Source organism: Dendrobium catenatum, unplaced genomic scaffold, assembly GCF_001605985.2.
Source record: "Dendrobium catenatum unplaced genomic scaffold, ASM160598v2 fragScaff_scaffold_123, whole genome shotgun sequence".
NCBI classification, from domain to species: domain Eukaryota; kingdom Viridiplantae; phylum Streptophyta; class Magnoliopsida; order Asparagales; family Orchidaceae; genus Dendrobium; species Dendrobium catenatum.
The window spans coordinates 1,487,067-1,505,064 of NW_021318585.1; the positions used below are offsets into that span (position 1 = coordinate 1,487,067).

Sequence of the window (17,998 nt, forward strand, 5' to 3'; positions counted from 1 at the left end):
TGAATTTCAAACATATTCAAACATGATTAATTACCAGCCATAATATGGCAATTAATGAGGCAATTAATTATGCCGTTAAGGCTGGCAATTCCACGGGCTGGGCAAAGCAAGGAGGATTGGCGGCAAGGGGCCTGCAGGAAAAATTTTCCAGTGGGCTGGAGCTCCACGGTCGGGCAGTTGTGGAGTAGGGGAGCTGTAGAGGTGGGGTGGCTGCACGGGATGGTCTTGGGTCGGCGGCCCAAGGTCTGGAGAGGGATTGGCTGGCGGAGGAGGCAGCTAAGGTGGCGGAGGCTTGAGCAGGTCAAGGCTAGGCGGCGGCAAATGCAAGGGGAGGAAGAGAGGGAAACTTCAAGGGAATCGAGCGACCATGAAATTACTAACCGTCAATTATATTCGATTTGAATTTCACGAGATAAGAAGGTTGAAAACTAGAACTCACAAAGAGATCTAGTCTCCTCCGGCGGAAACTCACTAAAGAGATCTCCGGCGAACTCACTAAGAGATCTTGGGGGGGGGAACTCACAAAGAGAACACAAAATATTTTCATTTCCTCAAAACTAAGATTACATCAGAAAATGGCCATATAAATAGGCCTCAAAATGACAAGACAACAAAAGACTAAAATGCCCCTCGGGCTACAATAACGACCAACTACCCATAAGGGCAAAAACGGAAAACATAAAAATCAAATAAACTACTATAAAATGATGAAAATAAAGGTCATGATCGTGGCCGTCGATCTCCGGCATCTCCTGATGATACATGTGTCGCAATCTCTGACGATGTCCCCATCACTCCTACAACTCCTTTAAAATTGTCATATGCACCTCCATCCAACCGATCAGCTTTGATACCCTATACTCCCTTTTGTGAAGCGAGGAGGTCAACATTCAAAATGAATTACAGAAATATATCACCCCTTTCATTTGACAGTGTTGCGCTCTACTCCACTCGCAGTGTCTTCCACAATCGCTTCAGCTCCTCAACCCAGAACCGCCCCAACCGCGGTTGTGGCGCTCAATTCAAACAACAAACTGCCAATGTCAGATCACCCTCACCTCCTACACCGCCCAATCAGTGCCCTATCTATCAAATATGTGGCAAAGCTGGACATTCATCCCTCTCCGTTGGCACCGATGTAACCTTCAATACGCCCCTTCCCCATCTTAGACTCCTCGGACCTTGTTCACTCACCAACATACACCTCCCACCGAGTGGGTCTCGACTCCGGTGCCTCCAACCACTTGATCGCAAATGTAAACAACCTTCAACAACTCGTTCCCTATCAAGGACTTGATTATGTCTCCATTGCAAACGGTACCTCTTCCCATCAGACATAGTGGTCAAGGTATTCTACCTCTTATGGACACCACTCGTAAGCTCTTCCTCCGCAACTTACTTCACATTCCCTTCTTATCCCACAATCTCCTCTATATTGATAAATTAATATATGATAATATATGCACTATCTCTTTTGACGTCGGTGGTTTTGTGATCAAGGACCTTCCGGACAATCAAATTCTTCTATGTGGTTGCAGCCATGACGGCATCTATCCGATCACTTCATCCCAGTCACCACACTCCACCGCTCTTCATACAACACTTGCACCTACTTCTCTCTGGCACGCTCGCTTAGGACATCTGCATCGGCAAGTCTTATGCAATCTGTTTCAAACCATACCATCTCTATGTATCTCATCTTCCGTTTTATGCACATCTTGTAATGTAGCCAAAAGCCACAAGTTATCTTTTAATCAAAGTTTCCTTGTACCACACAACCTTTTGCTTTCATCCACTCAGATGTTTGGTGGCTTGCTTCGGTCGCCTCTCTTTATGGTTATAAATATTACGTATTTTTCATAGATGACTACTCAAGATACTGCTGGTTATTTCTCATGTATACCAAAGATGAAACTCTTTCTAAGTTTCAAGAATTCACTAAACTTATCAAAAATCAATTCAATACACATATTAAAACTTTTAGCTCAGATGGTGGCAGTGAATTCACTAGTCATCACTTCAAAAAATTCCTTCTCGACAAGGGCATCACCCACCAATTCAGCTATCCCTACACTTCAGAATAAAATGGAGTTGCCGAACGCAAGCATTGTCATCTATTGGACACCACCCGCACCCTCTTACATGCCACCACCCTCCCTCTGCACTTTTGGGCCGAGGCTCTACAGACCTCCAACTATCTCATAAGCCGCCTACCCACCAAAGCTATTAAACTTCAAATCCCTTTCGAACTGCTACATGGTTACACCCCAACTTACACACATCTTAAAACATTCGGTTGCTTATGCTTTTCTTGGCTAAAACCTTTAGCTCCAAGCAAACTGCATCCACACTCTCTAGAATGTATCTTTCTTGGCTACTCTACCTCCCAAAAAGGTTATCATTGTTTCAATCTTCACACCAAGAAAATCGACAAATCACGACGCATTGTTTTCCATGAACATGTGTTTCCATATACCTCTTCTTCTCGCCAATCCATCATTTCACCTACACCCACCTCCACTTCGCCACTTATGCTAATTCCGACAACCACCCTTTCAAACCCTTCCCAAGCATCTCCTCCATCAAACCTCACCTCCAACACCACTGAAACAAATACCTCATCCCCTCTACAAACTCAATCTATTCCAACCACCTCAGACCTTCCATTTCTCGATCCAACTCCCATCGAGCCTCCTCCCAAACTCGTCTTTCATCCATCCATTCATCCTATGTAAACAAGGCTCCGATCAGGCCACCTCAAGCCCAAGCAAATCTTCGAATTATCAGCACTCCTCAAATGTCCCTTACACCATCCAAGCACATTCAAGCAGTTAAACATCAATGTAGATGAGAAGCAATGTCCACTGAATTCCTTGCACTTCAAAAATAGGGAACCTAGTCTCTCATTCCAGCTCCACAAAATGAACCCATACTCAGTTGTCGTTGGACCTATAAAGTTGTTGCGCTCTAATGTGCATGAAGACGTGATTTATGTTAGATTTAACAAAAACATATACATATTGGGTGAGGCGTAAGCCTCACACTAGCGAGGCGAGGCGTGCCTCAAGGCGAACCTCAACCAAGCTGAGGCGCAAGCCTCATAAAAAAGCTAGAGGTGTAAGCCTCAAAGTGTTTTTCACTAGAATTGCGCTGAGGCGGGCCTCAAGGTTCCCTTGGAGGAGATGCTCGCTGTTTTAAATTCAAACATGATGGTTGATTATGGTGACAACTCAACTAAAAATCACCTCAATGATGATAGTGATGAGGGCATCAGATTTCGACATGTGTACCATCGCCGGGGACGACGATCGACGGCCCTGATTCAGAGCCTTTATCTATGATGCTTTAGTTCTTTTCTTTTAATAGTTATTTCATGTTTCCGTTTGTACCCCTATGAGGGATGTTTCACTTATTGTAGCCCAAGGGCATTTGTGACTTTATGCTTTTATTTTTCTGTAAGCCTATATATAAAGGCTTATATCATTGTATTGGGGCATTATTGATGAAATGAAAATTATTCTCTTTGTTCTCTTTGTGAGTGCATGACAAGATCTCTTAGTGAGTTCTTCCTTGGGCTAGTCGTAGTTAACAATTGAGATTTCCGAAAAGCTTAAGTTGGGAACAAGATTTAACTTGCAATTATCATACTTGAATAATCTTTTGTTAAGCTTCTAAATACAAATCCTGGATTTGCATCATGCTACATCAGATAGTGTAGATGAGTTCTAAATTGTTGCCAACTATTTTAGCTTTTATTAGGAATTAAATGTAAATGAGTAGAGAATTGAGAAAGAAAAAATTTGGAGTTGAACTTCATGTTATATGATACTTTTATACAATTTCTATAATTCATATTATTTTGCTCTTATAATATTTGAATTTAGATTCTATTTCACGCAATTTATCACTTGTCACTTTATATCTTGTGCAATTTTTTGTTTCATATGTATGCCAATTTGTTAATTCATAATTTAATAGGAAGTTAATATGTCATCATTTAACATATTATATAGGCATTATATAAAAAATTACTTTTGATATTTATTATCACTTTACGTAATTTTTTGATTTTGAGGCTTATGCCTCAAAACGCCTTGAAGCTTACATCTCGCCTTATAAACAAAAATCACCTCAATACCCAATTGTGCAATTTTAAACATTGGTTAAATTCAAACATGACGAACAGATTGATAGGTACAAAGCCTGCCTAGTTGCTTAAGGCTTCAAGTAGCAGTACGACATCAATTACAAGGAAACTTTCAATCCAATAGCCAAGATGCCTACCATATGCCTCTTACTCACTATTGCACTACAACAACATTGGTCCATCCTACAACTCTTCATCTCTAATGTCTTTCTACACGACGAACTTCATGAGGATGTTTAATGAGACAACCTCCGGGTTTCATTGACTCTCAATTCCAAACTACGTCTGTAAACTTAACAAGGTAATTTACGGCCTCAAGCAGGCTCCACGGCAGTGGTTCAACAAGCTCACAACATTTCTATTAAACTTTGGCTTCAACTTCGGTAAATCAGATCCGTCCCTCCTAATTTATTCAACCAATAATATTCAAATGTACTTACTCATCTATGTAGATGATTTTCTCCTCACCGGCAACAATCACATGCACATACATCATCTCCTGTCCAAATTACAATCATCTTTCTCTCTTAAACAGATCGGCACGGTCTCCATTTTCCTAGGAATTTAGGTATGCAAGACAAATCAAGGCTTCTTTCTCCATCAGACTTACTATGCTAGGGATTTGCTGCAAACTTTAGGCTTTGCTAACTCCAAACCGGCCCTAACGCCGATGTCTCTCAAATCATCTCCTGGGTCACACTCGGATCAACCCTTCAGCGATAAACATTTATATGGCAAACTTGCATGTTCACCACAATATCTGACCATTACCAAGCCTGACATTGCATTTGCCACAAACAACATTTGTCAACACATGCACAATCCTACCAATAAAGACTATCAGTTGCTCAAACGACTACTCAGATACATGAATTGTACAAAATAGTATGGCCTTCCCCTAGTTCACAGCGATTTCTCCCTTCATACCAACGTTAATGCAGATTTGGCAGTTGATTCATCTGGCAGGAAATCCATTATCAACTTTTGCAGTTTCCTTGGACAGAAGTTACTATCCTGGTGCATTAAAAAGTAACCCATTGTTGTCAAATCTTCTACAGAAGCTGAATATCATGCTCTATCCTCAACAATCTCTGACGTAATTTGGCTCAGATGCCTCATAGTTGATTTCCATGCCGCACAACTGCCAACCACCGAAATCTTCTATGATAACACCTCAGCAATGGCGCTCGCACACAATCCAATCTTTCATGCCATGATGAAACACGTCAAGATCGACTAACACTTCATCAATCAGCACATCAAGACCAATGCAAGTGAAATTCTTCACATCAACTCGATTGATCAACCGGCAGACATACTGACGAAGCCCATATCCATCACTCGCTTCTAGACTCTACGAAAGAAATTAACAATCTAAACTCTAGCTTGTTAATTTGAGGGGGGTTGTTAGCACACTCGGATCATCAACAACAATGCTACATGATTACACATTGTGGACCACCTATGCAAGCAACACTACCCACTATTACCACTACATTCCCACTGTATGCACAATCTGTCATCAACGGCTTTTTTATACCGTCTAACAACGTGTCCTTCACTCATCTATATAAACTACTCTGTAATACCTGATTTCATATACATATACACAAGTAAGCTACAGTTCTATATAGAAATTTCTCTATGCTTCTTCTTCTCCTATCTCTCTGCAACTCCTACATCGAAAGTTTCTCAAATGGTATATTTTTTTAAAGAAATTGAAAGCTTCGTGACCCTTTTTTTTGAATTTGTTTTATTCATATATATATATATATATATATATATAACTTCTATCCATCATAGAAGTTTTTAAATAAAGAATGGATAGTTTTAATAACCAAAAAAATGATTATCCAAGCTTTTGCCTTTAGAAAAAAAAAATTGGATCATATTTTTGACTTATCCAAAATATAGAAATCTATAAAAACTATATTTTAACTTATTTAAAATATATATGGTTATAAAAACTAACACTCTCCCACTTGATCCAAACATTCCATCAATACTATATTAAGAATTAAATTTATGGATCATGATGATAGGTTGTCTAAAAGCCAGTATTATCTCTCTCCCATGTATCATCATAAATATGTCTTCTATGCATATATTCATATAACTTAATAAATAAATCCAATGCTCATGTTAAGTCAAACTTTAATAATGTTTATCATACCAATAGACATGTACACAATTAGCTAAATATGAAAAACATCACAATCATAAGAGTCTTATTTATAATATTTATTCATACAATAAAATCAAAGTAACTAAGACCCAGAAGTTCAGCATGATCCCTAAACTTCTATACATTTATCAACAACCTCATGCTAACGTGCTTGATAACCACAATATTCTCTTTGATAAGTTCTCATATGACTAAGTGCTTAATGTCGATGTGCTTTCTCCATCCACCACTCTTGTTGTTCTAGCCATACAAACTGCAGTTGCATTGTCACAATATATCCTAAATAACCTATATATAGAGTCCACAAGTCAAAACCTAGGAATAGAGCTCTTCAACCATACACTGTATGAGGTAGCCTCAAAACAAGATACAAACTCGGCCTCCATAGTAGAAGTTGCAGTCAAAATGTGCTTAGCACTCCAAGACAACTGCCAAAATTTTTAGTATAATAATTTCTTGAACTAAAAATTTTTATAATAGAAAGTTGTTTTAGAAAGCAATAAGAAAGTTGTTCCAAATGAAATATGAGACTCACGTGGAGCCCATCATAGGCTTGGTATTATTGATTTAATGGCCATATCTAACATAGTAATCCATTTCATCCATAAGGGTTTAACAGAACTGGGCTTACAATACAACAGACTGATATTTTAAATGCAGAAAATTTCGGTCTTATCAGAATGTAAAGGTAGAGGTATTGTAACCCCTCTCTGATATCAAATGATGGATTTAAAATTATATTATGCATCCTAAGCATATTTCTAAATTACAAAATTAAATGTTATCAAATCCAAATATTTACGTACGCTCAACTGTTTAACGTAATGCATAATATGTAAGAAATAAAAATTTTAATACTAGAAATATTTTTAAATTCCAGACCATCAAATGAAAAAAAATGATTTTAGATTTTGGACAAATTCCAAAATCAAATTCTAGAAAGCATCCAATATTAAATGTGAAAATTAACATATATAGAACTATTGATGTTTGTCAATTACCACTGATTTCAAGTGCTTCTGAACTTTTTAATCTTGAAATTGATGGTGTATTTAATGCAGGAGATTGAAGACTTAGAGGCGCAAAAATATATTTTTTTTTAATTTATTTTTTTTCATACACAACTTATATCGATTATAGAAAATTTTAAACAAAGAATGGTTGGCTTTAATAATAAAAAAGGTTATCCACATTTTTGCCTTTTAGAAGAAAATTTGAACTATATTTTTGAGTTACTTAACATTTAGGTAGTTATTAAAATTATATTTTAAACTATTTAAGATATAAATGGTTATAAAAACTAACACCTTAGCCCCGAAGGAACTGCAAGAAGCAAAAATTGGAGGCCTAGATGGCCCATTTGCAGACGACTCTGAACTCATTTTTTGCACTTTAGTTGGGCGGAAATTTCCTGTCATCATATGCTCGACTTCACTTTGTATCAGATCCTGAAGGTGTTTCAGCTTGGGCCTGGAAGAGAAATTTTTCACAAAAACAGTTGAGCAGCTTTGGATGGGAAACGACAGCTTCATACAGTTTGTGAAAAAACACTTTATCCGAACCACCTTAAACATTTCTACTAGTAACACATTTATGAATTGAAAGAATTTTAATAAGCAAATTGTTAAGTTGTGAGGTCTATTTTTTGTACTACAAAAAAAAAAAAAAAAAGAACAAGCTATGCAGAATTAACGGTATTACCCAATATACTTTAAGGAAGGTATCATTTAATGCTTGCATGAAATAAATTAGGGTTGTAATTCTCTACAATCAAATCATTGTGAAGTCTACAGTAGTGGTAATAGTTTAGCCATTGATTGGGTGAACTAGTATAAGTTTTTGTGTATTTTTGTATCAGAAATGACATTTCTTTATTAGATATAATTGAGAATTTAACTCTCAACAGGACAAAATGGAGAAAAAGAATCTATGTAGCCGACCCCACATAGTGGGATAAAGACTTGATGTTGTTGTTGTTGTTGTGGTCATTTTTTATATTTTATGCTATTTTTATCTCTATGTATTTGATTAAGTTTCACATATTGCCCAACTCAAAATGGCAATTTTAATACATTTGAATGTTGCAGAATTTCACAATAAGAAAAAACATCAATTAATTGTAATGTTTACTTATATTCAGCTATGTACTTGCTAGCTAATCTTGGAAGAGTTGGTAAGATACAATATCAACATGTTATGTGGTAATTAAATTTTAAGCTGCCAGGAGGATAAAAAAAAAGGAGACCAGCCGAAGAGAAGATGGCAGCTAATAAAGTTACCCCAAGATAATAACCATTGCCACAACTTGGTAATCTTTCATGCGTTCAGCAACGCTAGTAGTTGATGTCTGCTCAAGTAAGACCTAAGAATAGAAAGAAAATATTTATAGAAAATAGAAGAAAAGAAAGCACACGCAAGATTATGTTCACTTTATTAATGGAAAACAATGCCAAAGGGAGAGTTTATTAAACTTCTTACGTGGAGCAATTCACGTATTAATTCTATTTCATTCAGTTATGTTACTGTAGATGAATCATCGAATAGCTTAATGATACAGTGAGCAACTATGAAGCTTGGGTACTTATATGAGAAGCACAGACAGGATATCATGACGCTGCAAATCTGGGAAAATATAAGATGAAGCTCACCCACATGATTCTCTTTATTTTTCAAGATTTCAAAGCTAAAGATGGTAGATAAAGTAGATAAATAAATAAATAAACTATATTTAAGATCAACTTATCAAGCGCAAACCCATTATGTCAAGCAAAAAAGATATTGAAAGATAAAGAGAGAATGAGATCATCTAAAAGAAGAACGATCTTGATCTATTCTGGTTGGATGGATATCTGCTTCAAATCTCCATGTAGCCAGAGGTGGAATCAAGTTGGCTCTAACATATTCAAAATGCCTACGCTCAAAAAAAAAATTTCCCCATAGAAGATTATATTTTTTAGGAACTTGCCTACCCTCAATTTATAGTTTTATCCAATCTTCATAAAAAAATTGCCCAACTTAACTCTTTACTCTTAATGAACTGATTAATTAATTAAAATTAAAACACATAGCTTAAACTTTTTTTTTTATTATATTCTCATATAAATTTGATGGAATTATCTTACTAGTTTTATTTTTAGAAATACTAATTCTATATCTTTTTATTCATTTGATTATTGTTGTTACTATTATTTAATTACTTAAAATTTGTTCACCTTCTACCCCTGCACATAGCATCCAAGGAATAATTGAATATGTGAAAAGTTTCATAGAAAATAAAATATTTCTCCATAGTTTCAATTGTGTCGAGTCTTGAAAGATTTGATATAATGGGGTATGGACCCTCTATATCTGTGTGTATTAGCTCCAACCCTTCTTTATTTCCTTAGAATATAGTGTTCATAAAAGGTGGATTCAATTGATTTTAAACATAAAATTTTGCCTATTGAGTGAAAAATCTTTAGACATTTCTTACTCATACGGCCTAACTTTTGATGTAATAGATTTGAATTGACCTCTGCATTAGACACAACTCCTATTATTTCAGTGTTAGTGGTGGTGTAAAGAATGCCTATCTTATTTCCTCGAGCAAACACCAAGGCATCTTTTGTCACATTTCAAGTATCATCAATGAAAGTGGCATGACATTCTTTTGTAGCTAGCTGCCCCACGGAGAAAAGGTTTCTCCATAAGCTAGGGATGTGTATATTTTTTTAACACATGTTATCTTGATTGCAACACCAACAATACCACAATATTCTGTGGTTCATCATTAGCATAAATTGTCATAATTGCATGTGCAATAGTTTGTTATTAAATTTTTATTAGAGGAAGAATTAAATGATGCACATGAGTATTGATATGTCACCAAAAATTCACTTTGATCGGGCACTAATCTCGATTCATATATGAATCAGATGCTCTAAAAAAGGAGAAGAGAAGAGAAGGATTCAAGAGTTCTCTTGCCACCAACCACCGTCGGATTTCATCTCGACCCGCTAGAGGTCTTCTCGACCACCACCAGAGTTTTTCCCGGCAACCGCCGGAGTTCTTACCGACTTTCGAAAGTCTCCAAACTTCAGCCCGCTCGACGAACACTGCCAGATCTCTTCCCGATCATCGACTGCCAACAGACTTTCGCTCGTTCATTCGTCAACCATTCAAGATCATAAGCACCTATTTGGAGTTTGACAAAAATCTTCAATATATTGTATTCTCCTTGTATTTAAGAACGTATTGATCTCTGTATTTTATTCAAACAAAAGTGGAATCCTTTTAACTGGACAAGGCCCCGTGGCTTTTACCCTTTATAAGGTTTTCCACGTTAAAACTCTGGTGTCCCTCTGTCTCTTCAAGTTCTTGTTTGTGTGCTGAATTTTCGTGTATAGCTAGGATGTAAAATCTTTGCACTCTACCATCTCAAATTTCTCAGCTCGCAACAAGTATAATATCCATGTTTCCATCGAACTATCAACATTAAGTATCAGCGCATCATAAATATCTTCCATAGTGACATTCATTGTCTCTTCTTTTGGCTTTTGGCTTTGTTCACCCCTCTTTTTTCTGCATCATTTCATCAAGCAGCCAGACTTGTCACAATCTCAACATTTATTTGGGTCATCTCGAAACTTGTTTCTATTTTGATTTAATTGAAAAGTTTTACCAAGAGATTCTAACATGCTTCTCCATTTACTGTTTCCAAAATTTTGAGACCCGCTCTTGCTATTAATATTTAGAAAAAAAGATGTAATTTCAAGTTTTCAACTTTTTCATGTCGTCTGATATCCTCACTAAGAATAAATCTCTGACGTCACTAAGCTTCATCTCTTACGATCCATAAGAATTAGATGACTTACAATGTCATCCCAACTCTCCGGCAATGCTGAGAGAAAACTCAATGCATGGCTCTCATAATCAATCCTGATGTTCACACAGTTCAATTATCTCCTGATTGAGTTGAACTCGTTGATGAGATTGGTGGTCGAAGCTTCTTCTGAAATCATGAGATTTCATACATATCGGAGGGCGCTTTCATGACACCTATTATTATTGTTTCATTATGGATGTTAAATGCAACGTTTATGCTAAGGGATAGGCAAATGACACCTATAACTTGTTTATAACTCTTCTTGGCCGATTGATGGCTGCTTTACAACATTCAGTGATTGCTTGAGTTTGCTTTGGTACAACTAATCATCTATCTGCATCTTTAGAAACACAAAATTCCGGCCATCAAATTTGCCAATTTTGACCTTCCCCTTTCCATGTTCAAATTTAAAATCATTTTAGACCAAAACTCTGATATCAATTGTTAAGATAATGATAAAACTTGGGAAATAAATTGAATGAGGATAACAGAATGGCCACACCAAATATCTCAAATACAAGTCAGCAAGTTTATATGATTCAATGAGATTTACCTAAATCTACGACTGCACATGAAATTTCATTCATTAAATTTCAAAAGAGACATAGTGAGATATTACATTTCATAACGAAAAAGATACCACTTTGATTGTGTTAACGACTGAGAAGGAACACAATCACATGTTGTGAAGACAATGGTTGAATGTGGCGAAAAAATCATTGACGATGCTTCTTTTATCTTTTCTAATACAAAAACGTCTTCCTCTCTTACCTTCGCTGCTCCTCTTTTTTCTCTTATGATTACAGATGTTTTAGAAGTGAGGATTACATGGGTTTATATAGTGAAGCGTTCGCCTTCCAATATGACTTATGTAGCCCATATTGTAGACTTCTATGATAACCTTCATGTAAGCTTGTATAATACCATCTATTTATAAATTTATGATAACAAACATTTAAGACTTTGTGGTATCCTTCTTTTAAGACTTTCAGGTGATTGAAGAGAACCACTATTTTCAATATTTAGAAAATTTTGACTCCATACTTATAACACTGACATACGAGAATGATTGCTTATAGCAAAAAAGAACCTCTTAGTACACATATCAAGCTTAATCTAAATCTGAATTAAAGGACCATGTGGATATGGCAGTCATAGCGACCTCAAAAATGTACTCTTACAAAGATGCAAAATTTTCATCAACTATTGAATTCCATGTCAACCATGCCTTTAATGAACAAATGGAGTAAGTAATAATTAAGAAAACGTAGGAAATCAATCAACTAGCTCTTGTAGGCATTCAAGCTCATGAAACATACTTAAATTCAATAGAAAATTCTTGAACCTAAGAATATGATTTATGCAGTTAGCTTACGTGTCTCGTTTGTCCCATCAAACAAGTTTATCTTTACTTCTCTAATCCTGTCTTACAATTATTATAGAAATAATTATTGCATAAATCCTTGAGACAAAGAAAAAGAGACTTGCTGTCTTCCGATTCATTTAACAAAAAGATAAGATAAAATTCTTTTTTAGAAGTAAATTCAATTTTTGTTTGAGAACTTAAACTGTGATGCCATAAATTTCATCAAACAATACATAACACTAGAATATCACCAATAATTGCAATAAGTTTCAGCAATCACGCAAAATAAGTACAAAAGAGAGAATTACCGAATCAACAAATAGAGGTTCACCCCCATCCAAAAATATGTTATTGCTGCTCTTGTAAAACACAAAGTCCCATTTTTCCCCGCTCTCATGTCGTCCACTAGTAATCCAATCCACTACTACCAAATTTGAATCAGAAGAGATCCGGAATACCTGTTTTTGAGAGTATATTGCTGCTGAGAAGCAAGTAACAGGATCTGGAATAACAGCCAATAATGCGTTCCTCCCGACTTTAGCCTACTGCGTGCAAATAAATTCATCCTACTGAGCAGTTTCAACGAGGATAAAATGACTAGTACAACTCGAGCAATTTTATCATTTCTAAGACTATCATAATCTTACTTTTATAATGATGGTAACCAAACATTTTCATAGATGGACAGCTCATCAATTCAGAAATTAAAATGGTGGAGGTACCTCTAGGACTTGCTCACTGCATTTGGAGTCAACAGACTTGTATACCTGTTTAAATAGAAAGTAAATGTAAAGGGCCTGCCTTGTTACGCATGAGACAGTCAAACAAGACAAGGAATGTAATGTAATGTTTATCGGTCTGCATGAAATGCTTCCTACATCACCTGTCGATTAAAAAGCAACTAATTTCAAATATTATTCTTATGCCAACTGAAATATTCATGCTTTACTAAACGTGCCATTTATTATCATATCAGCACCATCACATGTATTACTATTTATGATAAGAATATGCAATATTTTTTATTATTCTATTTCTTTATAATTGAGAATATTCTCAACTATTATATTTTTCTTTATCCTTATATTTATATCCTCTTTTATTACCAAAATATTCTCTCCCTAGTCCCTTCTAACATGATATCACAGCCATAAAGCTTTGCTTGTGTTGTTCAAGTGCTTGCAACCCACATCGATTGTTTGCCAATTCAATGAGAGAAAGAGAGAGACAGTGAGGCACATATATGGTTATACTAAGATAACAATTCAATAAAGATGTAGGCATTTCCAATTAATTCTCATCTAACAGCACTATTAACATTGCCAACCCATGGACTAACTATGATTAATTGTATTAATCTGAGAAGCTAAGCATGCATCTCACCATTTATCCAATCCTCCTCAGCCACATTCACAATTGAATGGTCAGTGCCAGCTCCCAATTCGAATGACCCGGAATAATAGAAAGTCATGCCAATCCACCACAAACACAACCCACTGTCCTCAAGCTTCTAGACATCTTAGAGAGAGAGAGAGAGAGAGAGGGAGTCTTTCATAATCTTTGAAGTTGTTTGAGATATTGAAATATAACAAAAACTTTGTCAGATGATGACCCTGACAACATGTTTGGAAAAGCCAAAGGATTTGAGCGGTAAATTGCTATTTTCAAGTATGGCTATCCCATAGGTATAATAGAAAGCTTATTATGGTACCCATGTAAATATCGCTTAAAAATAGACAATATGAAATATGAATTTTATTTCATCTTCCAGATAAACAAAAAGGTAGAAAGACTAACGGGTTAAGAATATTAATGATAATTATTGAGACAAAAGAAATTTGTGTAACATTCACTTGTAGAGATCCTTATTTATAATAGATAACAGAAATATGCCCTAAAGGATAACAAAATAAACATAATTCACTAACTATAAATATAAATTTTTTCTAAAACCATAATGTTAATGCTAAAACCTTCCTCAAATTAGAGCATATATATCAATTAGCTTCAATTTGTTACATAAATTTAAAAATTGAATTGGAACTAAAGCTTTGATTGATATAATTGTCTATTGTTTAGATTTACAAATATAAAGAGTAATGATCTTCTTTTCTAACATTGTATCCCAAATGAATTGGTAATCACCCTCAATGTGTTTGGTTCTTTCATTGAACATGAGATTACTTGTAATGTAGATGACAGCAAGATTATTACAGTTTAAGAACATGAGAAGTGCGATTAAAAAGATAATTTCATCAGGAGCGTCTTAACCTATATCATTTCACATGTAAGATGCCATGGCACTATATTCTCCCTTGGTGCTTTATTTGGCCACCACTATTTTTACCTGCTTTTCCATGGGACCAAGTTATATCTCACAAACATGCAATATCCATATGTAGATTTTTTATCATCAACTAATCCAGCACAATCAGCAATAGAAAAGGTTTCACATTAATGCACCCATTATTAGTGTATGGTAGTCATTTCCTGGATAACTTCTTGATATACCTAAGGATATGCAAAACAATCTCCCAAGGTTTCTCTTTCGAAGTTTCTATGCTCTGGCTCACAACTCCTACATCAAAGGAGATATATGATCTAGTGATAATAAGTGATGCAACCAAAAGCTCCCAAAATAAGTAGGAGACCCTTGGTCACAAAAAAGAAACACAAAATAAAAATACAACTTTATAACATAAAACGGCACTTACAAAATAAATAAAAAACACCTAAACTTACATTCCATCCATCGAGAAGAAAGATACAAAAGGCGTCAAACTTGCGGAGAGAAGAAAGCGGTAAGAAGCTGAGACGAAGAAGAGACATAGCTCGCAAGCTATCCTAGAAGAAGGAGAAGGGGATACATAGCTCGCAAGCTATCAAGGAAAACCCTCATGTTTCTTCCAAAAATTCCTCACATAACTCTCTCCAAATCTGCTTACAAAATATTACATATATATAGGTGAAAAGGGGCAGCCAAACAGCCCTTAAAACCACCTCCAACTGAACCATTAAGATAGGGAAAATAGAAGGTCAGCAATATGTCCAGGAGCAGCAGCCAAGAGCCACACATGGAACTGGAAAAGGCAGCCACGGAAGACAGGAACGGGCACCACAGGGAACTGAAATATGCAGCCACAAGGGGGTCAGGAATGGGCACCACAGGGAACTGGAACTGGCAGCCAAAGGGGAAAGGAACCAACCACGGGAAGAGCCAGGCGGGGGAACCAAAGGGGCAGTAGGGGAAGGGGGGAAAAGGGGGTGGGGAATGAATTTAACTACACATTAATCAGTGAAAACAACAGCTCATGAGCTGCCACCCCGCCCAACCCCTTAACAACAAGGGGGGCAGGAACGAGCACCACAGGGAACTAGAGAAGGCAAACAACATGTGGTTCTCATCTCTAGATATCCTCACTTACGATAAAGTTGCAGATATTATTGATTCTCAACTTTGTAAATCTACGAGAATTATTGACCGCCATCATTAGCACCAAATGGTACCAAAATAGTGGTTTTGGATTGCATTATATATCAATCACTTTGAAATAAACTTTCATGAGAATTTCTTGAAATTCTAGCAGTTCCAACTCTTTTATGATGGGAAAATTATTGTTCATGGACTATAACTTTATTGTAGTCATCGTCAACAAACAATAAATTTTTGTTCAAAAAATAATAAATCACCTTAACCACTTGTTTTGGTAATAGGCTGATAATTGCAAGAACTTGTAAAATATATGAACAGAGTTTTGACTTAGTTTTGCACTAAAAAAAAATCCAAGGATTATTTAAATTTTATCAATATCTTATCCAGTATTTAATCTCAATCTTTGTATTTGAATCCTTCATAAGTTCTCAATCAATAGGTCAAGATAGGCTGCATAATTTGGATCCTTGACTATTTAAGGGAATTTAAGCTCCACAACAAACATCTAACACAGATTAACAGCTACATTGTGCCAAAGGAATGGCTACGGCTCTTGTTGGATTTAAGGAAAGGAAATGAAATCTCAACAATTTATGGGTTGATCATGACTCAGCGGTCATTAATGCAAGCTTTTCAAACTTTTTTTTTTTTTTCATTACATTTCCTTCACTTTCCTTCAATCTAAACAGAGCCTAAATTTCCAACACTCAAACTAGATGAACTGCAGATGTTTATATTTGCTCAACAATTTGATTCTTATTCAACTTCAACAGCATTTTTTGTCCAAGTACACATCGTAAGTACTCCATTCAACAGCCTAAAAAATTTAATATCAGCACCTAATCATGCGCCTAAGAAAACTTAATATCAGCTTATTTAGCTCTGAACATATCTGATCAAGACGTTCTAATAAATTTAACCTGGTCACTATTGTTCCGTAAACTTATTCACGCGATATAACCATAGAGAATGTTTCGAACACCATTTCCTCCAAGTTAAAATCAAGTACAAGCGGTTCTAGCACATCATCCAAATCATAAAACACGACTTAGAGAAGAAAGAATATAACGAGCAATTCAATCATATTCAAGACATTCCTGCTTCAACTCTGCATATCAAACCAATCTAAACACAAATTTTACAATCACATGAACAAACCTTGGTTGAAGCCTGAGTTGTCAGAGCAACAGTGCACCCATCACCAACACTCAGCCCAACAACTACACGATCTCCCTGAAACCCAACAGCAATGCGGACTAAATCAGAAACGGAAAGAGATATCATCAAGGTTAGTAATATCGTAAACGGGATTTTTTGAGGACCGAGACGATGCCGCCGCCATAAGATAGACTGAAGACCCAAACTGCGTCGGTGGTAGAAGAGCCGGCCTAGAGTCGAGGAAATCATGGAGAAAGGGGAAGATGAAGTGAGATGGATGGAAGAAGGGAGAAAATAGACGGCGAATTTAGAATTCTCACCTTGTTGGGGATGATCAGCTTGAGAGGGTATTTGGAGAAGCAGCGAGTGACTGTTGACTTCCCGTCTATCTTCTCCACTGTGAGGAAGCCCGTCTCCTCCATTCTGGTTCTCCTCACACATTAACCGGAAAATTTTTTGTTTTCTGATATCCCCCATTCCTTCTTCAAAAAGGGAAATTTACATGCATATCATTTTATTTTCTATTTATAGATCTAATATTTAAAATTTTAATATTGTATTTTTACGACTTATATAAAATTTTAGGGGTTTTTACATCCGTACCACTTTATAACATGTATTTTACATATTTGACACCCTAAACATTAATATTTCATATTTAACACCTAAACACAATTCTATCTTCATATATACCACTCCGTCCATTCCATCGCTCACGACGTTATCCCCGAAACCTCACTTTCTCGCGAACAGGTTTCACCGCGAGTCTTCCCTTCGCCCTCCCGCGAGTTATCCCTTCCCCGGCCGCAATCCATCTATTTCTTTCCGGTCCCTAGGTCGAACAG

General features: G+C 36.2%; 1 protein-coding gene across 3 annotated transcripts in view; it reads right to left on the reverse strand.

Annotated features, from left to right (window-relative positions):
* LOC110098440 (urease accessory protein D) overlaps positions 1-17,622 on the reverse strand; it is a 20,093-nt gene extending 2,471 nt beyond the window's left edge. Inside the window, exons 1-7 of one of the 3 annotated variants that reach the window (XM_020825280.2) lie at positions 17,474-17,622; positions 17,318-17,383; positions 17,154-17,228; positions 13,285-13,329; positions 13,021-13,104; positions 8,612-8,694; positions 7,640-7,802 (exon numbers count right to left, since the gene is read on the reverse strand). In XM_020825280.2, coding sequence (XP_020680939.1) covers positions 7,640-7,802; positions 8,612-8,694; positions 13,021-13,104; positions 13,285-13,329; positions 17,154-17,228; positions 17,318-17,383; positions 17,474-17,575 — 618 coding nt within the window. In that variant the 5' untranslated portion in view covers positions 17,576-17,622. Of the gene's footprint in view, positions 1-7,639; positions 7,803-8,611; positions 8,695-12,870; positions 13,105-13,284; positions 13,330-17,153; positions 17,229-17,317; positions 17,384-17,473 lie in introns of all 3 variants that reach the window. The other 2 variants (XM_020825279.2, XM_028698246.1) reach the window with 2 other exon arrangements.
* Between the last annotated feature and the right edge of the window lie 376 nt (positions 17,623-17,998).